Source organism: Manis pentadactyla, chromosome 2 (genome assembly GCF_030020395.1).
Source record: "Manis pentadactyla isolate mManPen7 chromosome 2, mManPen7.hap1, whole genome shotgun sequence".
NCBI classification, from domain to species: Eukaryota; Metazoa; Chordata; class Mammalia; order Pholidota; family Manidae; genus Manis; species Manis pentadactyla.
This window is the reverse complement of record NC_080020.1, coordinates 11,136,080-11,163,251: the sequence shown is the minus strand read 5'-3', so window position 1 is coordinate 11,163,251 and position 27,172 is coordinate 11,136,080. Positions and strand designations below refer to the sequence as shown.

General features: G+C 38.3%; 1 protein-coding gene across 4 annotated transcripts in view; it reads right to left on the bottom strand.

Moving 5' to 3' along the window:
* Positions 1 to 1,636: 1,636 nt before the first annotated feature.
* Positions 1,637 to 27,172, bottom strand: part of USP12 (ubiquitin specific peptidase 12) — a 103,668-nt gene continuing 78,132 nt past the window's right edge. For all 4 annotated transcript variants that reach the window (XM_036917369.2, XM_036917371.2, XM_057490105.1 and 1 more), the window contains 5 exons: positions 25,676 to 25,752; positions 25,470 to 25,553; positions 9,417 to 9,614; positions 5,951 to 6,029; positions 1,637 to 4,830 (listed from right to left, as the gene is read on the bottom strand). In XM_036917369.2, the coding sequence (XP_036773264.1) occupies positions 4,729 to 4,830; positions 5,951 to 6,029; positions 9,417 to 9,614; positions 25,470 to 25,553; positions 25,676 to 25,752 (540 nt within the window). In that variant the 3' untranslated portion in view covers positions 1,637 to 4,728. The remainder of the gene's footprint in view (positions 4,831 to 5,950; positions 6,030 to 9,416; positions 9,615 to 25,469; positions 25,554 to 25,675; positions 25,753 to 27,172) is intronic.

Sequence of the window (27,172 nt, the reverse complement as noted above, 5' to 3'; positions counted from 1 at the left end):
CCTTTGTGGAAAACTCAATGGCAGTTTCTCAAAAAGTTAAATATGTAATTACCATATGATCCAGCAATTCCCAGTATGTAACTGAAAGAACCGGAATCAGAAACTCAGACTTGTACACTCATCTTCTGAGTGGCATTACTCACAGAAGCCAAATAGTGGAAACAACCCAAGCATCCATCATGAGATGAATGGATAAACAAAATGTGGTATATACAAACAATGGAATATTATTGTCTTAACAAGGAAGGTTTGATGTGTGCTGCAGCATGAATGAATCCTGAAAACCACACTAAACAACATGAACCAGACAAAAGGACAAATATTTGTATGATTCCACTTACATGAGGTACCTGGAGCAGCCAGATTCATAGAGCTAGAAAGTAGAAAAGGAGTTAGCAGAGGCTGGGGAAAAGGGGAAATGGGGAATTAAGGGGTTTCATGGGTACAGAGCTCCTGTTCGGAAAGACGAAACATTCTGGAAATGGTTAGTGGTGATGGTTGCACATTGTGAACGTATTTAGTGTCAGTTGTACACTTAAAAATGGTTCATTAAAATGGTAGGTTTTATGTGTATTTTCCGCAACAAAAAATATTTTGATGACAGCCATGGTTAAGAGTTTGGCAAGGAAGTCATACCTATCTGAAGCCTGGATCTGCAACTTTCCAGCTGAGTGACTTTGGGAAAATTACTTGGCCTTTGGAGATCTCGCCTTAGTTTCCTCTTTTGTAAAATGAGGATTATCACTACCTCAGAGGTTGTCATCGGATTAATATTAAAAAAAAAAATTAAGCACTGAGTATAGGGCCTATCACACTACCAACCCAGAAGTGACCAGTTTTTCTTTTGGCAGCTCTGGAGGTGAAAGGGTAGGAGGGTATCACAGGGACACATGGATGAAGAGGTGGAAGAGCTTTACCGTAACATGTACGAGTACCAGGTAAAAAGGAGGACTTGAAAAGAGGGACGGGCAGTTTCGGCATTTCAAAAGTTCATGAAAACTTGCTTGAATATAGAGAATTTCATTTCCTCAAAGTTCAGTATGAAGCGAGATACAGATATTTAGAAAAGAGAATGCAACCTTAGGTCCCCACTGTCCGGTTCACCTGCTACCGTGTTTATTCTAAGTACATGCTTTCAGAGCTAGGAATAAGCAAGAGTGATTCCAGGACATGGTTCCCAAGGACGATGAAGGGTGGATTACATAAAATGGCAAGATAAATCACTATTTCAGTTACTCAACAATGCCACAGGCTTCAAGTACTCGAGTGCAGGCTGACTAATCACGTTACAGGTCTTACAGGACCAATTACTGTAGCAGAAGGAAGGACGAGTGCTAGAAATAGTGACTTCGCAGGTATTTTGCCCTCTAAGACTCTATGATTCTACATTTAAATTTTTTAATTTGGAAGTTTGGAAAGACAACATCACTACATAAAGACAGCAGCACACTGCATACTGACTGAATTCAGGTACGTGTGGGAAGCTGTTCTGGGAATACAAAGCTGCTCTGTTCTTCATATGCCGAAGTAGTTAGCTTTTGAGCAAAAGCGGTAAGAGAATTTCCAAAGTGTATAATTCTAATTTGTAAATACATTTTGAGGCAACAGGGAAAAAACACACTTAAAAGCCCACAAGCACAAATAAACCAACTTTAATAGATATTATTTTGTATGTATATAGCGCCTTCTTCAAGAACTTTAGATGCTTTACACACATTATATCTAATTAATCCCCACAACAACCCTGTGAGGTAGGTATTACTCCCATTTTACAAGATAGGGAGCTGAAGCACAGAGAGGTTAGGTGACTTGCCCAAGGTCACACAGTTAAATTCACTGAAGAGCCAGGACCTGAGCGCCTTAGCCTCCCAGCTCCCAGTTGAATACCTCATGAGAGAATCTTGAATGAAGAGTATCTTTAAAGAAAGTGTCAAGAGTAGTATGTTATGAAAGTGAGGTCTTTCTACTGCCATCAAGGAAAGAAAAAAACCCTATACCGATGGTTAGAGCAACAAGACCCATATATTACACATTTCCTTTTTTTTTCTTTTCCTAAAGTCTCATGGCTCCTGTCTCAAGCAATCTTCTAAAGGAAGTTTCCAAGACAGAAGCCATGGGACTTAGAAGTGAGACTTAATTTAGAATATTTACTTTCAGTTATGATAATTTATAGAAATTTTTATTCCAATATACAAAATATGGGATAGCCATCCCAACAAACATATACACAGACAGCAATCAGCCACCATTTACAACTGAAACCCCCCCCTCATTTCAATCACAGTCAACCTGTAACAGACAACCTTACGGTGCTTTCTGTACGGGTCACCTTTCTCACTCTCTCTGCACTTTTTCCCCCAACGCTAACCCTATGTGTTTTTAAAGTATAGTGAGTTTCTGATAAGCTTTAAAACATTTTATGTAGATGCAGCTGCACTAAGAGAAAAAAATAATCTGAGAACCATCACCACAGTCCCTCCCTTGAAGAATCCTACCATTAAATCTGGTGCAGATGTGAACAGTGTGTGACTAGCATGGACCTTAACAGAAATGCTGTGAGTTACTTCAATATGAAATTGAACCTTGGCTTTTACTGTATGTGTTTTTAAAATGAAAATGTAAAAACAAACACAATATAGTATTCCAATGCTGTACCTTTATGCAAATGACTTCATCTAGCTCTCTTACACATGCTGTGGCCTAACTCAAGCAAAAATTGATTCAGCTTCATTTTATTCCTCTTCTCTATACTGAACACTGCACAAACACAGCTTTAAATTCCAAGACAATTTGGTTTCAGCCCTCAAAAAAAATTTATCCACTTCCACTGCTATGGCTTTGCTACATTCTTGGTTGTGATTCTCTGTGCAATGCTGGTAGATCAGGCAGGCTACACAATTTGTAGGAAACCCTTCTGGCCAGAATAAGGCGTTAGAAATTATATCTTAAAGAGCAATTTGTCAAAATAGGTCATAATTTTCTCCAGTACATCTGTTTAAAGAGCCCGATCAGCTAAGTGACCCTGTTAAAGATCTGTTCACAGAACGAATAGGTGAAGTCATTTCCTGAGCTAAAAGATACAGATAATAAACGTTAATAATAGCAGCAGATAAAAACATTTTTGTTGTTTTTCATATTCAACAGTATTAGTAAGTTTAGAAAATTACAGCAATTAAGAAAAAAAAAGATCACTTCCGGAAAAGACTTTCATAAAGAACGTCCAAGGCCTGATTGCTATTATTTTGAATATACAGTCAATTATTTTCTGCAAGTTACATTCAGCCACTGTCAGACAACTTACTGATGCACGGAAAAGCTGCACCTGCGATGGTTTACAGACTTTTTACATTACATATATTACTTCTGAAAACTCCCAACAGAATGAAGTCTGACCAAACACAAGGTTTAATTTCTGAACACACTTCCAGTAAGATTTGTAAAGGTGAGGAGCAAATACAAGGACCTGCTTCGTGCATTCCTGGTCTACTTCATTAAAATGTAATCTTCAAAGGGTTTTCTTTTTACAGCTAGCTACGCACTCTGCTGGGGTTATGATGGATTACTTCTTCCCAGGGAAAAGAATGACGTTTGAAAGCAACGTAACTGTTATGACATGAATTTTCCAAATGCGGCCTCAACTTGAAACATTAGAGTATTTCAGAATTCCACAAACTGGTGTACCACCATGACTGCACCCAACCCTTTCACCATTCCAACAACTATCGGGACTCTTTCTATAGTTTTTTACTTTACTGAAATTAAAGCTGAATAAAATAACTGACTTATAAACTATAACAAAAGGACAACTATTTAGCCAGAGATATCAGTTCCTCCTGAAAAAGAATATTTACCTCCTTTCATTGCAGTTTTTCTTAAAGTATCTTACAATCTAAAATAGAGTTAAAAATTCACCTTAAAAATGGAAATGAACAAAAGGACTAGTTCAAATGATGAAAACTAATAAAAATATGCTCAAATTTACTGACAGAATCATGGGCACCTCATACAATACTTAGACTCCACCAGTTTTAAGTAAAATAAATAAGGAAAAAAATTATAATTACAAAGCCAGTCATTCCCCTTGGGGAAACAAAAAGCCACTTTTGACCAGTTGTTCCCTACATATACATATACTGTATATTATTATAAGCTTCTTCAGAGAAGCAAAACATATTTGTCTTCCTGACACTGGATACTAGTTATCTGTTAGGGTTTTTTTTACATCAGGAAGGCAACCGCAAGTGTTGGGCCCAAATGTATTTCTGGTTTATGCTTCAAAAGACCACCAAATACTCTTTCTATACATATTCAACACAGGCAAACTTACGCAGTGTGTTCGACATTATCTCCTTAAATTATCAGTACAACCTAGCAGAAATTCCTATTCTTTCTACTGCACCCCAAGGAGTTCCAATCATGATTGGTGCAATTAATAAAGAGAAAATGCATGTCAATTACTGGAAGGCTGTTTTACAAGAGGAGCTGGTATCTCTGATTTCATTTCCGTGTTGTATGGAACTGCAAAGACAGCATGATACCTGAGCAAATAAATCAACTACCATGACAGGAAGAGCTTGTGAATCCAAAGTCTTTGCTTGATTGTGTGCAAAGTGTGCTACTGCCCCCTGAGCTTCCTGCATTTCTCTTTTCTTGAAAAATCAGTGCTTGATCCTTTCCAAAATAACCAGAGAAGAAATGAGGCAGAAAGTATCTCTTCATCAGTTTCCTTCAGTCCCGAGACTGATAGAAAAGGATGTAACCAGACTCAGAGTTCTTTGAGATATCTGACGTCAACCCGTAGAATTCTTCAATAGCTTGTGCATCTATTTTCTGTGAAGTAAAATATAAACATTAGTACATACATGAATTCTTTGAACTGCTTAAATCCTGTAAAATCTTCAACATTGCTTAGAACTGTGCCTTTCATTTTCTCATTTAAAATAGCTCTGCATGAAATATTGGTAAGACTATGAAGCAAATAGGACTCATACCCAGCTGATGGGAACATAAAATGATACAGACACTTGGGGGAAAATGTTAAGCATTACCTTCTAAAGCTGAACATATGACTATCCTTTGATCCACCAATTTTTTTCATAGGCTCAGGCTGAACTACATGAAACCAAGGGCAACCATTTGGGACCTACGAAAATGGCAATTTCATATGGTCCAACCTAATACATTCCCAAGAAGAAAAGGGGGCATGCATACTTCCAGCAAAACACTTGTACGAAGATAATCAAGACAGTTTTATTTCTCACAGTCAATAATGGACAAAAAGTCAAATCTCAACTTGGTATATGCCTAATGCCTATAACGGAAAGTCACATAATGAAAAGAACTGCCAATTACAGGCAACAAGAATGAACTGCACAAATATAATAGGCAAAAAGAGCCACCCCAACGGAAATCACACTGGATGAGTCCACCTACACCCCACATGCAGGCAGGACTCACCAGTCACAGCGGCATGTTCCAGGGAACGGTGGGCAGAGGCAGGAAAGCTGTGGGCACTGACCAGACCAGGGGCTAGGGGAGCTTGCTGGATGTGGAAAATCTTACCCCAGATGGTGGTTACACATGTGTGTGCACAACATGCATACATGTGCATTCATATGTAAAACTTGCAGTTGTTACTTAAGATTTGAGTACTTTACTGTATTCATGTTATCACACAATAATTTTTGTAATAATAAAGGATTTTTTAAAAACTAGCTCTGTTGTTACAAGTTTTTCCTTTATTCTAAACACTTTAAAGGTTAGCTGACCAATCAAGCATTGGGATTGGATATTAGGAAGTGAGAAGTAGGAATTGGACTATAATTTAAAGGCCCAGACATTTGTCTAATAGTTACCACCTGCCATATATGAATGAGAAACTGGCAGAAAAGAATGAAGAGCGAAACACATATAACTTAGAAGAAACATAAGAATTTAGGAAACTACTTACTTCTACAATGTCGTCATCAAACAACAACCAAAAATCATGACTCTTAACTATTGCAATATAATGGCCTCGATTGGGACCACTAAAACAAACAAAAAGAAAAGTTAATTTCATACAGTGTCTATTAAAATTACTCCACTATGCCCTGAAGTTCATGTTCTAAAGAAAACTGAAACAGATTCAAATACTCCTTATGTACGCTTTCCCAAAAAGATCAGGTTAAATTGATTTGAACTGGCATTAGATTTTAAAATCAAGTACTTAGTATTCTACTTTGTGAGATATAACCAGTATTTTATTTATATAAAGCTACGCTATTAAAATTCTTTATTGCCTTTGAAATCATTTTTGTTACTGTTTTCTGAAATAATTTTCAATTTGCTTATATGAAAGATTTAAATGAAGTTTTCTACAATTTTTGGAGGGAGGAGCCAGCACATGCTGAATTAAACTATAAAACACATGAGGTATTTCTTATTCCCTTGGCAATGGTTTTTTTCCTTGAGGAAATAACCCATGTGTTGCTTAAAAAAGCAAAGATACCAAACCCATGGTTCTGAAATCAAGCTTAAGCTTCATAAACTTCTTTAAAAGCAAATTACATTTTGTTAATATTATGAGTGACATCTTTAAGTACCCAGTTCTTAGCACCACTAATTATTATAACTGCTTTTACACCACAATTTAAACAAACCTGGCAAGCAGAAATCTAGATATATGTAAAAATATAGGTGGTTATTGCTTTAAAAACAGTATTTGCTTTATAATGGACACAGCAAAGGTTTTCACCTCTCTCACCTTAAGTATGATTCATTATAAAAGCCTACATATAATTTATTGTTAAATTATAACTTTACTATGATATTTTAGAATTTGAAATAATTTTCAACACAAATTGTTCTTTACAGTAAATATATTTTCAAAGTAGCAACCTCAGATAATAGAATAAACTTCTTTTTATGTTTCCTAGGTCTCAGATCCTTTGATCCTGTAGGTGAGATGAATATCTTAAGTGACAAAATGACACAAACAAGAGTACTTTTTCACTACAGAGGAAAATACCTCAAAGCTTTTTTTATAAAAGCTATTAATGCTAAAATAGGTATTTTCTCCATTTCTATAGGATCCTTTTAAGAATCTTGTGTTTATAGAGGGAAAAAAAATTTTTTTAAGCAGAAATTAAGGGAGTGAAAATAAAGAAAAATTACAGCAAGGCTGAGAAACAGAGCCCGAGAGGGAAGGAGAGGGTGGGCTTGAAAGGGGAGGCACAATACAGCCAAGGTTAGGCAGCTCTTTCCTTTTGCACAGAGCCAGTTTGAAGAACGGTAGACAAATGCTAATTACAGAAATAATAATTAGATGAAGGGCTAAGGCTCATAAACTTATACCTAGGAGCTGTCTATTACGGATTTGCGTTCTGAACACAAGCATGCTCAGTTCCATTCACTCGGATGCATGCTGTGTGCACATAACTGTGCTGGTTATTGCAGGGATTAGAATGACACCAACTTGAAGACACTGTCAGTACAGTAGATAACTACTCCAAAATCACACTAGAGGGCAAAATAGGATGTAAAAGCAGAGCTACAGGGGTAGCAAAATGGAGAGACTTCATCCACTTTTGAGAGATGGTAGGGGGGCTAAGGAATCAAGAAAGGTCAGTACACAGTAGAGTTGGGGTCAAGATGGGCTTAACATGTAATATTTAATAATCTAGCAAACACTTGTTGAAAATCTACTACATGCCAGACACTAGGGATCAAGAACAGCAAGATGGACTGGCACAGACACGATGAAAAATGAGATTGCGTGACCGTTGAAAGATGCAGACAAACATACAGCCATTATATCCTCACAGGAGACAGAACTGCAAATACATCTGATAAATGAAATAAAAAATTTAAAGAGGTTTAAAAATATTATTACTCTTTTATTAATGGTTATGTCCTATTTCAAGAAGTGCCCTTAAGGGAAACAGACACACACAGATAAACACGACATAATACCACGCGGTAATTACGGACAGCAACAGGCATAGCAGTTCTGTGAACACAGAGGCCCACCACCCAATGGAGACTGGGTGGAAGAGCACCAAGGAGGACCTGAAGAAAGGTCTCGAAGGCACAGGACAGGGAGGGAAGAAGGCGTGAAGCAGTTACAGGGACAGAAGAGGAAGAACGAGGAGCAGGTGGGTCCCTCGTTTTGCTCAGGAATCTCAGAGTTCAAGATCTTACAAGTAGAGCAATTCCAAAAGATCTAGCATAATTTAAATAGAGATCAACTAACAATGAGTTTGAAGAGAATAAAGAAGGGTCTAGTAAGGGTGTGAAAAGGTAACATTATAATATTATTATTGTTACTAAAACAGTGGCAGCAGCTAAGTGACTTTCATTTCCCTCCATTAATCCTAACAATGCAGTGAGGTAGTTAATATTATTTGCATTTTATAGAAGAGAAAGTGACATGCAAGGAGTTCTGTATGAAGTCACATCGGCCATAAACGGCAGGACTAGAACTGACTGCCAGCTTCCTGTGACCCTAAACCCTCTGGTCTGAGTCACTGCACCACGGTTCTTTAAGTTACCTGGCACTATTCCTCTCCTTCAGATGCCATCACTCTTACTTTAGAATGCTCCAAAAATGGAAGAAAGATTATTGCTGAGGACAAGAGAGAGCTAGGCTGACAGGGACAGCAGCGGTCAGAGACTGTCCTAGAAGCAGCTCCCTCTCTCCTGCTGTCCTGACACATCTAAGCAGAAAGCTGAGGGGGAAAGCTCAAGATGAAAGGCTGGGATATTTTTATTTTTTATTTGGATAAAACATGTCATTAGTACAAGTTTCCCCAAACCAGGGGGAAACAGGTAAGTGCTCTGTTTTTAAATTAGTACCAGAAATTCTAAACAGTCAGTGAAGACTGTATGGTCCAAATACAAATTTTGATCATGTGATGCTCTTGCAGTTTGAAAATCGTTTGAGCTGTTTTATGAATTTAGAGATACCATGCTACATCAGCTAGCAGGAAATCAACCCCTTGACTGGTAAAATCAGGAAACTTTGCTTTGAAGATTATTTTCAAAGCCACTTTAAATGTTTTTCACAACTGTTAACATGATGAGCATATGCAACTGATCTCAGAAAATCTATTTTGCAAGATCTATTTAGGCAGCAGCACTTTTATCAACAACCAAAAAAGAAGAAAAAGCAAGAAAAAGTAAGAGGCTCTAAAGCTCTCATATAGAATAATATATAAAAACCAAATCAAGGCAATAATATTTTAGTATACAAAAGTTGTAAGGACGAAAAAGTAAAATGTATCTGAAATACCCATTTTGGACTAAACTTCTCTTGATACTAATGCACTGCAGGATCAGGACCCCCTGGGAGGGGGGCACTTGGGACCCCGCGAGCTTCTGGAGCGTGCCCTGCGCCCCTGACCTGGAACCTCACCAGGGTCCCCCGCTGCCATTACCTTCCACAGTGAACCACCACGGCCACGAGGTCGTACATTCTGTCAGGATTGGTCGCGTCGCCTGAAGTGTTAAAGAGACGGAGTTCTAAAGGAAAAACTACCCGGTAAGAAAGTTTTGTGTATCGATGAAGTTGATCCATATATTTGAATCTTTTCAGGTGTAGAGCTAGAATCATGGGCAGTTTTTTAACTTTCATCCTAGTAAAATAAACATGAAAACAAAATTTCATGAAAGACATTCACCATGTCCTTAAAAGAATTACCAAACTTTATGAATCGATTAAATAGTTAATGGTCAGTTTTAATAGATTTAGCAATGTCCACTTTTACTATTTCTACTAATTATTTTTATATTGGCAAAGGAACGCTCCAAACATCTTAAGACTACCTCACCCTATCCATCATCACCAAATCCTGTCATTTGACCCAGAACTTGATGTGGCCCCAAAACAGATGGAATGGCATCAGACCCCTGTAAAGAAATCTTTATTTCCAAAATATAGGTCCTTATAAGGCTAAATGCACGATACCTATGACTGGCGGAGGAAAACCCAGTTCTTTAAAGCTGCCAATTCCTTTGGATGTGAGTAGAGCCTGAAGTCCATTTGTTCTATCATTCTACAAAATTCAGTAACAGATTGAGAATAGGAGACACTCAGGAAAGTATTACAGACCATTTCTCTAAAAGTGTTTGCCAGGGATAAGAAATACCTCCATATTAGGAATAATGACTCCATGTATTCTAGAAAGGGAATAAAATAATCTGGAAATTTCAAAGTTAAGTTTTTGATTGAGAAACATCAGCTATCCTTCCCCATCTCAATAATCTAATGCCCTTAAATGCTATTTCTCCCTGAGATTACCTCTGCACCTATACTTCATACAACAATAGTCTACTCTTTTAAAGGCTCAGCTCAAGTGTGATACCCTCTGGCACAAATTACTGCTCTATTCAACGTCCCATCAGCACTTTATAGATTTACTCTATATAGGTACAGTTTATTACACTGTAAAATATTTACATGATTTTGGGTATTTGTCTTTTTCTAGGGTCTGAACTCTTAGCAGGTAGAAATCATTTCTTTCATTTTATTTCTCCACTATCTAGCAAGATGCCTTGCAAATGACCTTGACAAATGTTGCAGAACTGAATCCTTTCTGGATGTGTTTAATGAAGCAAAATAGTTTTCTTGATTAAAAACTGAAATTTACTATAAGCCATTGCCTCTAATGATGTGGGAAAAAATCATATTACAGCATTATACTATATCTGCATTCCACAGATCCTAAATGTGTCAGGCAGCTGATTAGTCTGGCAATATTTACTACTCTAACATGGCCTTTAAAAAACATTACTGAAAATAAATGTAAACACTTAATCATTCCTGGAAAGCCATCTAGCAATATGAATTAAGAACCTTTATGGCCTTTGCTTCAGTAATCCCATTTCTAGAAATTAAATTAAATATAACCTTAAATATAAGGCTTCTGAGAAAAAGTCACTCCTGTATTTATTTTATATCATGAAAAATTGAGAAAATCCTAACTATTCAAGAAAAGGAAATGTTGAGATAAATTACAATACAAATGTTAACAATGTTATAAGACTTCAAACAATGTTAATGATGAAAGTTTCTAAATGGCAAGGGAAAATGCTTACAGTAAAAAGATTTAAAATTTTAATATAATAATCCAACTATTAAATATTGGATATTCAATTAAGCCTCATATAGAGTTGCTAAAGCAAACTCTTCTAAAACAACAAAGCATCCTTTGATAAGTTTCTAGTGCAGTGCAGATCCACAAGAATTTTCTCAGCATTAAACAAATATTAGTGTAATAGATGGTGTCAGTTAAGATCAGAATAAGAAAAAGACAGACATGGCCTGGTGATTAGGAAATGTGCTTTTAGAAATTAAGCAAGAGCAGAAGGGAAAAAAGTCCAAATGGACAAAAAGGAAATATCTAACTGCTCTTTATAAAATCTTTAGTTGACACGACAAGTATGAATCCTACTAGCAGGGTTTCCCCCCAGAGGAGGAACTGTCAGCTCCCACAAAGAAGCCAAACACTTGTGAGGATGAACACGGTAAAGTCAAGCAAAAACATCTATGGAGTCATATTTCAAAGATGTGAGAGACTATTACAATTTCTTCCTCATATTGAAATGATTCGGGCAGAAAAGAAGAAAACTGCCTGGACACACATGTGGCAAGTGTGAAATTCATCTTACAGATTTTGTAGCTGAAGAAAAACAAGTTGATTTCCTGCTCTAAATACCAACTCCACCAATACATTAAAGAATTTATAGGATTTTGATTTTCATTCCATTCAAACTTGTACGGAGAGAGGTTACATTAGGGTGTTTTCATCCCTTCATTTGTTTAAAGAAAAAAATTGTCTTAGCGTGTAATGTTTTCTACAACAGACAAAATACCTTGACAAAATGGGACAATAGAGAACAGTTTTTTCCTTTTAAGTTGTAGTTAGTTTCAATTAAAGATTGATTTTTTAATCTTCTGTAAACTGACTTATAAATCAATTTCTATTAAAAAAATTTTAATGGCATTCATCCACTACACAATAATTAAAATTTGAATGAATCTGTTATACATTTTCTTGCTTTACATCTTTAAAACAATAAGGTGTGTTCATTCTGCTTTAATGTAAGAAATGTTTACCTTCTTGATAATATCTTATTATAATTTAAAACTATGAAAAAGGCAGAAGGATGGAAAAAGACAAGCACTAAGAAAGTCAGCTAACTTAGGATGATACTAACATCAGACAATAAATATTAGAGATAAAGAGGAATATTCCATAAAGAAGACAATTCATCAAAAAGATATAATCTTCAAAAGTGTATGCTCCAAATACTAAAGCTTCAATATTTGCCAGAATTAAAGAAATAAACAGATGAATGCACAGAGCTGAAGCCCTTAACAGACTTCTCTAAGAAAAAATTGGTAAGATCAGTGAAGGTATGAACCACCACACTATGGATCTGACTAACATTTATGGCACTGCATCTCAAGACTGCAGAATATACATTCCTCTCAAGTATGACTGGGCCATTCACCAATGTACTGAACAATGCAAGAAGTCTCAAAAAATTCCAAAAGATTAAAATCACAGAATATGTCTTCTGACAAAAATACAAAACAAAAAATATCTTGAAAACCCCTGAAATATGGAAAATAACCAACATACTTCCAAATAATCCATGGGACAAAGAGAAAGACCACAAGGGAAATAAAAGTAGATTTTGAAGTAGATGATAATGCAAATACAACATATCAAAATGTGGGAACACAGCCAACGCAGCATTTAGAGGGAAATTTATAGCTTTAAAATGTTTATATTAGAAAAAGAAGAATTTAAAAGCACTAATTTAAGTTTCTACCTTAAGAAGCTAGAAATAAAGAGCTAATGAAACCCAAAGCAAGCAGAAAGAATGAAAGAACATAAATCAATTAAAAAGAAAACAAAAGCAACAGGGGTTCACAGCACTTAAAGCTATAAATCTAGCAAGGCTAATCAAAGAAAAAGAGAAGAAACACAAATAGGCAATATCAGAAATCAAAGACAGACTATTACTGTAGATCCCACAGATAAAGAAAGGAAAACAAAGCACCATGATACTGCTCAGCAATAAAAAGTAAGTTATCATTGATACATGCAACTACCTGAAAAGATCTCAGGTCACATACTGCATGATTCCATTTACATAACATTCTCAAAATGACAAAATTATAGAGATGGAGCAACTAGTATAGCAAAGGGGATATCAAGCACAAGAGAGATGGGACAGTTCTGTGTCATACCTGTGGTGGTGGTTACGTGCACCTACATGTGATACAATTGCACAGATGTATACACACACATACATACATGTACATATGAGTATACGTCACATTGGTGAAATCTGAGTAAGGTCTGGATTATACCAATGTCAATTTCCTGGCTTTGATATTATACTGTAGTTATGTAACATGTTATCCTCAAAAGATGCTGAGAGAAGGTGGTACACAGGACCACTCTTCAGCTATCCTTGTGTTGTCTTTAACAACTTCCTGTGCATCATACCATTTCAAAATAGGTTAAAAACAAAAGATAATAAGGGAATATTATGAATAACACTGTATTAGCTAACTTAGATGAAATGGACAAATGCCTTAAAAAAAAAACTCAACTTACCAAAACTCAAGCAAGAAACAACGGAAAAATCTCAACTGCTCTCTATCTATGTAATCAAAAGCCTCCCCTTTAAAGGAAACAACAGGACCAAGTCACAAAACTGGTGAATTCTATAAAATGTTTAAGAAAGAAATAATACCTATTTTTACAAATTCATAAAAGGAGAAAACGATCCCCAACTCATTTGTTAGAGCAGCATAAAACCAATACTGAAACCTGATAAAGGGATTATGAGGATATAAAATTATATACCAATATCCCTCATATTTCAGATGTTAAAATCATCAATAAAACATCAGCAAACTGAATCCAGCAATAAATAAACCCCACTTGGAGACAATGTAATAGTTATACTAAATGATTTTTTCCCAAGGTTCTTTCTAAATGTCAATACCTATAAAAATAAAAGATTCCTTATTATTCCTAAATTAACAAAGGAATTGTCAAAAATGCAAGGGAATTGTCAAAAACTAACATAGCATGTTTCTCCTCCTAAAGAAAAGTAATCTTATCCCAACTTAAATTCTCCAGAAATTTTAAATCTGCAGAAAACGTGTGATCAACAATGCTGGTCAAAATTAAAACTTCCATGTCCTCTTCCAACCTAGCCATTTTGCCATAAAACCAGGAACCAGTAGACTAGAATATTTTTCTCAGCAAAAACGCACTGCCCACATTATAGTCCAGGTTACAAAATCAGTGACTGCAGAAGCCATGGGCGGTGGGACTATGGCGATAACAGAGTACATCCTGCCTATTTTGGGTCCTGTTCCCCAGAAACAGATGGAGACAAGTTACCTGCCCAAGATTTATCAAGGAAGTGCTCCCTGGGCAGAGCAAGGGAAGCAGGAAGAAGAGGAAGTCAGGTAAGGGGGTCAATGGATGGGAAAATCCCAGATGGCAGCTTCAAGCTAGGCGGACAGGGATCCCCTAGACCATGAGTTTCTTTGCAGATTTCTGCAGACCAAAGCAAAGTGGTTGGGCTTGCATTCTCTTCTCCACCTGTCAGTTATGGGTCAAAGGTCAGAGGTGAAAGAAATTCCCAGAAACTTCCAGTTGTAGCCCAAGGGGAGTCCTCCGAATAAGAGCCAGAAGAGAAAGCACTCCAACGGAGAGGGGGTGCAAGGTGAATGGCCATGTCTGCGTCCACTCCCTAACTGAGCACCAACCACTCACTGCAGAAAAGCCACGGCACCCGCAGAGGTAGTGTTATGCTGTCCGCTGTTTTGATTTCTTTTTCTTTCAAGAATAGCCAGAAAACACTTTTTTTAAGTAAAATTTCCCATTTGTTTGACTGTGTGAGTCAGGCAAAGAGATCTAGACTTAATTTGGCCCAGAGGGCACTAAGTTGCAAACTCTGCCACAGAGGAATTTCATCTCAGCTTAAGCCCAAAGGAACTTGCTAAAATTCTGTTAGTAGAGAAGTCGTGACCACAAAGAAAAGTTTAGTAACTGTAGGACATAAAATTCTGTTCTCTTACCAACTGTAAGTCAACAAGCACTAAGTGGGGCAAATGACACCATGGGGTGACAGGAGGTGCACAATGCTGTGACTGAGACTGTGAGCACTGAGTGGGAAGTGAGACCAGATGGCCAAGGTGGCCTCCAGCACAGGGAGATGAGGCCCAACCAGGATGGGGCAGAGACCGAGCCCCACCTGGAGAAGCTTCCAGGTATTCAGCCAGACAGCGTCAATCTGTCAAAAGACAGAAGGACCCAGACAACTAGAAACACAGGTCAGATTCAGGATTCTAAATGGGGTGGGGTGGCTGGGACATGAAGGATGATTACAGTCTGAATGTTTTGTCCTCCCCCCAAATTCCTATGTTGAAATCCAAATGCTCAATATGGTGGTATTAGTAAGCGGGGCATTTGGAAGGGGCCTAGGTCATGAGGGTGGACCCTCACAAATGAGCCCCAGGGAGCCTGCTGGTGACCCTGCACAACGTGAGGACACAAAGGCACTGGCTATGAACCAAGAAGAGGGCCCTACCTGACATGCTGGCAACTTCGACTTCTCAGCCTCTGCAACTTTAAATTCCCGTTGTTGATAATCCACTCAGTCTATGTATTTTGTTGTAGTACCTGAATGGACTAAGGTAGGTTGTGTGTGCAAGGAGTGCCTGAGGATGCTGAGTATAAGGCAAATAAACCTCTTGGGCTAAAAAAATCCTGACATGACACTAACTATACAGGTAACCATGACCAGGACCTGGATGCAGGAGGGTAAGACAGGGATCTAGTTATGAAATGAAAATTGAGCAAAAGGACCTGATCTCATGAGTAAAAGACTTTCTATTACCAGATCTAGGGAAGGTAAGAGATGGACATGTGGCCACGACAACTCAATGCCGAGTCATGTGCACTGCATGCATCTTCTTCAATGCCTCCTAAGGACAGGACTGGTCCTGGAAGTGGGCTAAGCTGCATGGGGCATAAAGGGAGAGTACAGGGAGACAAGAGGACAGACGTGCAGGCAAGGAGCCAGTCAGGCTGGCTCAGCAACCAGTCCACCGTCACTCACATCCCATCCTGCTCTCTCAGTGAGGAGCGGCAGAAATACTGCTCTTCAACCTGGGGCTCCACCCTCACCCTGATGCCCAAGACAGGAAAGCACCATCCAAAACAGCCATCAAATCCTCTCTCATTCCAGTTCTGCCAGTACATTTCTCCACTTCTATCCATATACTTTTATCCTCCCACTGCATATAAGTGTATGACTGTTACATCCACATTTACCAAGCTGGTATTTTTCCTGGACTGTACTGTATATGGTTCAATAGGCATGCTACATTAAAGGAGTATATCTACGAAAGCTGCATAAAAAGATGAAATTCTTATATTCTGTGTGTCTTCTCAGAGTCTACAATACACATCATGAGTAAATAAGAGGAAATTTTGCTTTTGATTATCTGGGACTTGTTTAATCCCTCCTTCAAAATTTAAGTGATAATCTTGCTGGGTAGAGTATTCTTGGTTTGAAGCTTTTCTGTTTCATTGTATTGAATACATCATGCCACTCCCTCCTGTAAGGTTTCTGTTGAGAAGTCTGATGGTAGCCTGATGGGTTTTCCTTTGTAGGTGATCTTTTTTCTCTCTCTGGCTATTTTTAATACTCTGTCCTTGTCCTTGAACTTTGCCATTTCAGTTATTATATGTCTTGGTGTTGTCTTTCTTGGGTGCCTTGTGTTGGGAGATCTGTGCACTTCCACGGCCTGAGAGACTATATCCTTCCCCAGATTGGGCAATTTTTCAGCTATTATTTCTTCAAAGACACTTTCTATCCCTTTTTCTCTCTTCTTCTGGTACCCCTATAATGTGAACATTGTTCTGTTTGGGGTCACACAGCTCTCTTAATATTCTTTCATTCCTTGAGATCCTTTTTTCTCTCTGTGCCTCAGTTTCTTTGCATCCCTGTTCTCTAATTTCTATTCCATTTACTGTCTCCTCTACCTTATCTAATCTGCTTTTAAACTCCTATATTGCATGTTTCATTTCAGCTACTGTATTTTTTTTTTGAGAGGGCATCTCTCATATTTATTGATCAAATGGTTGTTAACAACAATAAAATTCTGTATAGGGGACTCAACACACAGTCATTAATCAACCCCAAGCCTATATCTCAACAGTCTCCAATCTTCTGAAGCATAACAAACAAGTTCTTACATGGTGAACAAGGTCTTACATAGTGAATAAGTTCTTACATGGTGAACCGTGAAAGGGCAGTCATATCACAGAAACTTTCCGTTTTGATCACGCATCATGAACTATAAACAATCAAGTCAGATATGATTATTCGTTTGATTTTTATACATGATTTATATGTGAATCCCACATTTCTCCCTTATTATTATTATTATTTTTTTTAATAAAATGCTGAAGTGGTAGGTAGGTGCAAGATAAAGGTAGAAAACATAATTTAGTGCTGTAAGAGGGCAAATGTAGATGATCAGGTGTGTGCCTATAGACTAAGTATTAATCCAAGCTAGACAAGGGCAACAAAACATCCACGAATGCAGAAGATTTCTCTCAAAACAGGGAGGTTGAGGTTCTAAGCCTCCCCTCTGTTGGTCCCCAATTTCTCTCCTGATGGCCCCCCTGTGACTGTGCCTGTCTTAGGTTGTTCCTCCCTTGAGGAATCTTACCCGTCTCTGGCTAACCAGTCATCTTCCGGGGCCATACAGGGAAATGTAAAGTTGGTAAGTGAGAGGGAAGCCTTATTGTTTGAAAAGGTTAGCTTTTTACTTCTTTGCAGATTTATGCCCTGTGGCTTCTATGCCCAGCATTTGTCTTGAGGTATCTTTACCACTTGGAAGAATTACGATACTCGGTAATTTTCAATATGAGGCACTAATTCTACTAAAGGGTTGTAATTAGGAAGGAAGAAGAAAAGCTATAGAAGTAGCAGACAGAAGAAAACATAGGAAGATTATTTCTTTGACATATCTTCTTGTAGAGTAACATAAGCATGTATAGGTTTTAAACTACTAATTAAATTGCGCACATACACTAACATAATAGGAATACATCAGCTACTGTATTTTTTAAGGTGTCTATCTCCCTCCTGAATTTGTCCCTTAGCTCTTGAGTATTTTCCTATAGCTCCATTAGCATGCTTATGACTTTTATTTTGAATTTTTTTTCAGAAAGATTGGTGATTTCAGTCTCACTGAGCCCTCTTTCTGGTGTTTGAGGGATTTTGGATCGACCAAGGGTCTTTTGCCTTTTCATAATCCTATTGGATAGTGAGAAATGTCAGGTTTGTGTAGGTAGTGCCCTCTAATGCCCAGAAGCTCTGCTCTTTAGAGCTGCCCAGTACCTGGAGCAATGGTAGTGGTTGCAGGGGAGTGGTGCTGGTGCCTACCCTGAAGAGCAAGCCCTTTTCTGCTTCACGGCTGCAATGCCTGCCTCCACTGTCAGGGCCAGTGAGCCACGTGCAGGGAGCAGCCTCTGCATTAAGTAAGGCCCTAACCTGCCATAGTTGGGGCTGCCCTCCGGCTGGCCTGGAGCAATGGTGGGGGTTGCAGGCAAGTGGCACCAGTACCTGCCAGGAGGACAGTGCCCTTTCCTGCTTCCCAGCCACAGTGCCTATCTCTGCTGTCAGGGCCAGTGAGCTGCATGCAGGGAGCAGCCTCTGCATTAAGCCGTGTAGTTGCTGTAAGCAGGGATGCTCTCCGGCTGGTTTGAAGCAATGGCGGGGGCAGCACATTTGTGCATAAGTGCCAGCATGGAGGAAGAAGCGGCAGGCTGCTTATTGTGGTGGGTGGGGGGCCTCGGGGCTTCATTGCCAGCCAGGAGGATGGAGCACCTGAAGCTCCTGAAAGTTCCCAATCTGCTGGGCTGAGTGTGCCAGGATGATCTTTTTCCTTCTCCTGAATCCTCGTCCTTTAGCAGCCCTCTCACTGTTGGGAAGTCTTTCAAAGCGCCCTCCTTTCTTTTGTCCCAGGGCAGCTGGTTGTGCGAACCTGTTCGCCACATGCAGCTGGAGTCTCAGTCTCTGACTTCGGTTTTCAACCCCTCTAATCTCCAGAGCACCATGCAATGTGGGTCTGTGCTCCTGATGTAGATTTCTAGGGCTGGGTATTTAGCCGTCCTGGGCCTCCACTCCCTCCTCACTCTGATTCTCTTCCTCCCGCCAGTGAGCTGGGGTTGGGGGAGTGCTTGGGTCCCGCCGGGTCACGGTTTTATTACTTCACCCTTTTCTGTGAGATGTTCCCTTTTTGCAGATGTAGACTGACTGGTGTAATCTTATTTTTGGTCACTCTTTAAGGAATAGTTGTATTTGCTGTATTTTTGTATTATATGTGGTTTTAGGAGGAGATTTCTGCCTCATGTCTCACACCGCCATCTCTTTTCCTCTCCTGAGGAAATTTTTTTATACAGCAAATCCATTTGATTATGTAATACTTATTTTATGGCATATTAATAACATTTCCAGAAATCATTCTTCAGTGTTCCCACTGTAATTTTTTTTCAAGACATTGTCTTTATATTAATATATAGATATATCATGAACCAAAGTCAAACCACACACATTTTTTTAATTACAGTTAAAAAACACACAACATAAACTTTACCCTCTTAACCCTTTTTAAGTGTAGTGTCAGCTATAAGCACACTACTGTGTAACAGATCTCTAGTAGAACTTTTTCATACTGCAAACTGAAACTCTATACACATTGGGCTTCCTTTTTCCCTGCCCCACAGATGGCTGCTCTAGTAACCTTCATTTTGTTTTCTGTTTCTAAGAATTGGACTACTTTAGACTCCTCATATAATGAATCATGTGGAATTTGTCTTTTTGTGAATTGTGTCTTTCACTTAGCATAATGTACCCAAGGCTCTTTCATGTTGTAGCATACACAGGATTTCCTTCCTTTTTAAGGCTGAATAATATCCCACTGGATGTATATGCCACATTTTCTTTATCCATTCATCTGCTGATAGACATTTAAGTTGCTTCCATCTCTTGGTTATTGTGAATAGTGCAGCAATGAAGACAGAAGTGTGCGTATCTCTTTGAAATCCTGTTTTCAATTCTTTTGGATACATACCTAGAAACGGGAATGCTGGATTATATGGTAATCCTGTTTTTAATATTCTGAGGAACCTCCATACTGTTTTCCATGGTGGCTGCCATATTTTACATTCCCACCAATAATACACAAGGGTTCCAATTTCTCGACTTCCTCACCAAGACTTGTTTTGTTTTCTTTTTTTGATATCAGCCATCGTAACTGGTGAGAAGTGATACGTTATTGTGGTTCTGATTTGCATTTCCCTGACAATGAGTGATGATGAGTATCTTTCCATATTCTTGTTGGCCATTTTTATATCTTCTTTGGAGAAGTGCCTACTCAAGTCCTCTGCCCACTTTTTATTCAGGTGATTTGGTTTTCGTTTTTGAGGAATTCTTTACATATGTTGATACTAACCTCTTATCAGATATCTGGCTTCCAAATATTTTCTCCCATTCATGTCTTTTCACTCCCATTTATTGTTTCCTTTGCTGTGCATACATTTTTAAATTTGACATAGTCCCACCTATTTCTACTTTTGTTGTTTATGCTTTTGGAGTCATAGTCAAGAAATCATTGCCAAAATCAATGTCATGAAGCTTTGCCCCATGTCATTTTCTAGGATTTTTATAGTTTCAGGTCTTATGTTTAAGTCTTATATTCATTTTGAGTTAACTTTTGTATATGGTATAAGGAAAGGATTCAGCTTCATTCATTAGCATGTGGATATCCAGTCTTCCCAGCATCACTTGTTGAAGAGACGATCCCTTCTCTATTGTGTAGCCTTGGCACACTTGTTGAAGACTGACCATGTAAGTGAGGGTTTATTCCTGAGCTCTCTAGTCTGGTCCATTGGTCTATGTATCTGTCTTTATGCCAGATGCACACTGTTTTGATTACTGTAGCTCTGTAAAATGCTTTGAAGTGAGGAAGTGAGGGGCCTCCAACTTTGACTTTCTTCCTTAAGACAGTTGTGGCTATCTGGGGGGCTCTAGGATTCCCCATGTGAATTTTGGATTTTTTTTTCTATTTCTTCAAAAAATGCTATTGAGATTTTAGTAGGGATCACATTGAATCTGTAGACTGCTTTGGGAGTATGATCATTTTAACAATATTAAGTCTTCCAATCCATGAACACAGGTTATCTTTAAATTATTTATACATATCTTCTTTCTTTCAGCGGTACTTTATAATTTTCAGTGTACAAGTCTTTTGCCTCCTTGGTTAAATTTATTCCTAAGTATTTTATTCTTTCCTATGCCATTATAAATGGGATTAGTTCCTTAATTTTCTTTTCAGATTGTTCACTGTTAGTGTAAAAAAATGCAACTGATTTTGATGTACTGATTTTGTATCCTGCAACCTTGCTGAATTTATTGGCTTTAACAAGGTTTTTGTTGTTCTTATTGTTTAATCTTTAGGGTTTTCTATACACGCGATCATGTCTCTGTGAACAGAGATAATCGGACTCCTTACTTTCCGATTTGGGTCTCCTGCTATTTTTTTTGGCTTGCTTATTTGCTGCGGCTATGATGTCCTGTACTATGTGGAATAAAAGTGGTGAGAGTGGGTACACTTAACTTGTTCCTGATCTTAGAGGAAAAGCTCTCAGATTTCTACTGCTGAGTAAGATGGTAGCTGTGACCTTCAATACATTGAGGTAATTTCTATTCCTAGTTTGTTGAGTGTTTTCATCACAAATGTATGTTGAATCTCATCAAAAGCTTTTCTTGCATCCATGGAGATGACCGTGTGGTTTTTTACTTCATCCAGGTTGGAACCTTTTTAAGTCAAACTGACATTTGTTTCTTTAATAAGAATTATGATCTGAATATCCAACACAATCTTATTCTGTTACTCTGAGACTAGAACTATAGATTTTTAGAGCTGATAGGGACCTTAGAAGTCAACTAATCAAAATGAGACCCAAAAAGATTAAATGACTTGACCAGTATCAAACTGAAGGCTTGATACTAGATCCTAATGGAAAATAGGTGATTTCTATATTGCTTTCCATGAACTTACACATAATTTATCCTACAGAAATTCTCATCAACTATCTGAAAACATGTGGGGTGTGTATGTGTATATTAATCAAAACACTGTAACAATGAAAAGAAATGGAAACAATCTAAGCTGTTGGATTTAGAGGATTGGTAGATAATGGTATGTCCAAAAATACTATGCAGCAACTTTTTAACAATGATGTAAAACTATTCTTTCACTGACATGTTTGTAATTTGTTAAGCGAAAAGTCACAAAACTGCACACAAAGTTTGATTCCATTTTAAGAATTGTGTAAATACATATGCAACTTAAAAATCTAGGATATATACAAAAATGTTAACAGTGTTTTTATGAATAATGTTCTTAATTGATTTATACTCACCTATATCTTCATTTCTTTACAAAAATAAAATATATTCCTCATGTGATTTAATAAAATATTTATACTCACCTGTATCTTCATTTCTTTACAAAAATAATATATATTCCTCATGTGATTTAATAAAATATATAACACTAAATACTGTATTAAAATATGTGGATGTCTCACGAATGACTTTAAAACAAACAACTTGACTTTGCAGACCGTAACTAGTTACTAAGGTATGGTTACCTGTCCTTCTATGTGAAAACGAATTCATGCTCACAGATGGGCCTCTGTGCAACCAGTAAAGTTTGTAAGTTGCAGTCCTCTTTGCTACATTTAGTCCTTGACTGTACCTTCCTGAACCAGTATTCTTAGGTGCTTTCTCCAACATTTTTAGGATTAATCTAATACATCAGTCCCCATGCTTCTAACCAAACTTATTTGGGGTGCTCCAATCATGTGCACTAATGAAAGGGAACAATGAGCAATCTGTTTCAATTACCTGTTTTCATCACCAAAAACATCTCCCTTCCTAATAGATATGCTTGTGTCCAAAACAAAAACAAATATATAATCACTTAAAAATCTAAGTTCTTCCTCTTCCCTTCATGAACCATTGCAGTTCAGCCATGAGATGAGGCCATAGAAGGCACACATCTGCTAAGGCAGGGGAGAGGAAAGCCCAGCAGAGTGAGGAGCACGTCTGTATGAGAGAATAGTGTGTGTGTATGTATGGAGCAGGTGATATGGCTGGTTACCTACAGAGTGACCAAATAAGCAAATACATAAGGACAATGGGAGCCAATTTTTATTGTCAGATAATTATAAATATTAAAAGAGAGAAAGCTAGAATGAATCCTATGGTGGTGGCTGAAACTGGAAATAACATTGTCAGGTCATGGTTTTTCAATTTAGACAGATAAACAGATAAGATAAATAGGTACAGATCTAAGTACGTATAGTCATATATATGCACACACACACATGCACGCACACGCACACCCTCTAGCTCTGCTCACTAAGGCTCAGGATCAACAACATCAGTGAGCAGACCTACACCAAGATCCTGGTTTCTAAACATCATTCTCCCCCTAAGAGGGTCCAGGGCTCCTTGGAGAAATGGCTGGTAACAGGGTGGGGCAAGTAAAGTACAAAATGAACCTGGAACGTTTTGCACCAACAAGTAAAAAGCATTCAAGAATGATGGAACATGTCAGACAGACACAGGAGCCAGCTTGAACGGGCTTCCTCTGGCAAACTGGGGATAACCTGACCATGGAAATAAGTAAGAACAGTAATGGATCATAACCCAATGAATAGAACAGGAAGAATCCTTGAGTCCTCAGTGAGATTTAACACATGAAAAACACCCGAAGGTCTGATAACGAGTGGGGATAGTTAAGATCTCAAAACAGCTGCACACAAAATATTTCTGAATTACAAATGGGGAAGAGCAGAGTTAAATGGTGAAGAACTCTGGCAGACAGCAGCACCTGTATCAGGCGTTTGGTGGGCTGGGCAGGAGAGAGAGAACACAGCAGGTGTCAGACTATCCTTACGTAGGCCTGCTTGCAAGGACAGTTCGTAGTTACCACCGGGGAACCTGGACTTGTGGAGTGTTCCCACCATCCCCTAAATGACAGGATTGTCTCAATGTGCCTCAACGGCCTGAAGAAACCATATGGTCTGTGCTGAACACCTGCTTTCATCTGGGAGTCTGGAACTTTGGTTATGTGCTAGGCAGAGGTGCCTACATAACTAGCCCCCAATTAAAACCTTGAGTCTGTAATGAGCTTCCTGGTAGATGCCACTCCTCCCACGTGATCACATCAGATGCTGGAGGAATCCAGTGTGTCTTGTGTGACTCCACTGGGCTAGGACCCTGGGAAGCACACCTGGCTCCCCCTTTGCTGACTGTGCTTTGTCACCATCCCCATAACGAATCTTAGCTCAATGTATATTGAGTCCTGTGAGTCCTCCTAGTGACTCACCAAATCTGGGAGTGGTCTTGGGGACCCCTGACACATGAGACAATCAAATCGTGTGACACCTAAGAGGATACAATGAGAAGAACACACATCATTTCTGTGAGATTCCTGCCCAAAATAGATGACCTGCCCCCAATCTTAACAAAACATGAGACAAACCCAAAGAGGGACAGTTTATAATTAATCTGTAATTTTCAAGTGACAAGATTACTAAAGTCAAGAAAAGACTACAGAACTGTTCCAAATGTAAAAAGAGACATGAGTACTAAATGTAATATGTTATTCTGGACTGGATTTTTTTTTTCTAAAAAAGGGCATTATCAGGACATCTGGTGATACTAAGATAAGTCTACACAACAGTAACCTGTCAGCATTACTGTCCTGATATGGACGGATATGGTGCACAGGAAAACCTCCTTGCGGGCAGGACAGAGAGCTATGGAAGTGTCCGGGATGACGGACCACCACATCAGAGCCATACTTTCAAAATACTTTAGGGCAAAAAAGCATTCTTGGTACTTTTCTCTGAGTTTGAAAGCATTTCAAAATAAAAAGTAAAATGACAGAGATGATTATGATCTATTATTCCTTCATAACAAAACCCAGTCCTTATAATAATACACCAAGAGAGGGTACAAAATCCTATGTGGGAGCAGCAGAAACCAGGGCGAGGTGGGGAGAGCACTTTCTCCCTTATCCCGCCTCACCAAGGAGAAAGACCCAGTAATCAGAAAAGCTGCAAAGCCAAGCGTTTTAACTGAACTGGCTTATAATTATTAAACGATCACTAAATGGAGAAAATTACCTGAGGGTACAGAATTGAAAATTATTTATCTAGCAATTACTTAATGAGCCTTAACTGCTGGTGATAAAATTTTACTCTGTCTATATTCACAGATCACTTTCAGCTGGAAAAGATCATCTACAACATCCAGTGCCAGAGAATCATTAAAAAATTTCATAAACACGAAATTACCGCTTGTGTGCTTCCTGTTTGCTGCGACATTCTTCACAGTAATATTTGTATTCACTGCACAGCGTTTCTGTGTTGCTAAAACCCCTGTGTAAAATTCAGAAGAAATTTATTTTTGTCTATACCAGAAAATCATGTATTCCTATTCATTTAAAATATTCTAAACCAAAGGTGGTCATTAGATTTCAAAATAATAACTCTACACTTACCTTAAGCAGTGAGTAATTGATGTGTTTTGTTCCACATCAACAGAAAGGTCTAAAAAATCTTCATCTTTGCTGCTTATCTGTAAAAATAAGAAAATTACCTTGATTTCTTTAAATATCAGTAAATCGCTGTTCCAAAGAGAGAGTATTAAATGCATTCTGTTAGTAGTAAGCATATGAAGAATTCTTCTCCAAATTCAAAAGTATACTACTTAGTTTGGATTATCCCAAAGGACAATGAGTAAGTCACTCTCCTTACATGTACAGTTAAACCCCCAAGTATACTTGTGACTCATTCTCTTACTGGCAAAAATTAGAATGGTGTCAAATTCCAGTACTTTCCACAATCCTGGTGTTACTGTAAAGCATGACAAACAATACACAGTAATTCTTAAAAAACATAAGCCAAGACTGAATGAGAATGCTTGGCAAAGAACATGATACCTGTATTTATCATTAAAGAAAATAATTTAGCCCCAAATGCCAAATTATAATCATTTAAGACCTTTTATTTCTCAAGAAAAAAATCTAACATGAAGTTCTATTTGGCTTATAAGTAAATCATCTTATAAAAAATACTTATTCATTTGAATTGGGTTAGGACAGAATGTTAGACATCAATTCCCCTAGCTATTTCCTTGGATGACTCTATACCCAACGTGGGTATGCAACAGGAGGTATGTCTGACTCGGTTCCCCTGTGCCTCTTACCCTGACCACACACCCAGTTGAGTAAATGCTCTCCTGTTTCAATATATCAATGTTATAAGCTCAGTGTCACTGACTCGTGATAGACTGTGGCAATACGATGAACCTATGCAGGTCTGAGTAAGCAGCAGTACTGTGCGTACAAGGCACGGCGACACTACAAGGGAAGGGATCTGGGTCTCATAAGCGTCAGTGAAAAGGGCGGGGAAGAGAAGGACAGGAAGGAGAGAGGAAAGAGAACATGATGTGCTTAAGGAAAAATATTTATCCTAGCTCTGTAGGAAAGAGAGTAGGGTGACGAGAGAGTGTGCTAGGGCTCAGATGAGGCAGGGACGTACGTGTAGGCTAAAGAGAGAAAAAGATGGAAGAGGCTGGTGTTTCTCAAAAGGTTTGTGGTTATCAGACACTGCCTTAGGCGTCTTCATTAAAAATTTTCATCTTTGTGACTTAAAAAATTTGGTACGAGGATGTTCTGGATCATCTGGATATATTTGAGTTACTTATATTGGTGTTTACAATTGTGCTGATGCCAGGTGATCACCAGGTGAGGCAGTATTTAACTTTTTAAAGTGTAAATATCTGGTTGTGGCTGGACAGCTATGTCCAAATGTCACACCCAGTTTTGGGGAGACACAAGTCTAAAACTCAGCGAAGAACTCAGGCTGGAGATACCAACTGGGGAATCAGCAGTACAGGTGATAATGAAAATGAAACATGATCCTCCCAATTCAGAGGGAGAAGCAGCCCACACTAAACCCTGAAGGATGCCCACGCTTAGAGAGTAAGTAGGAAA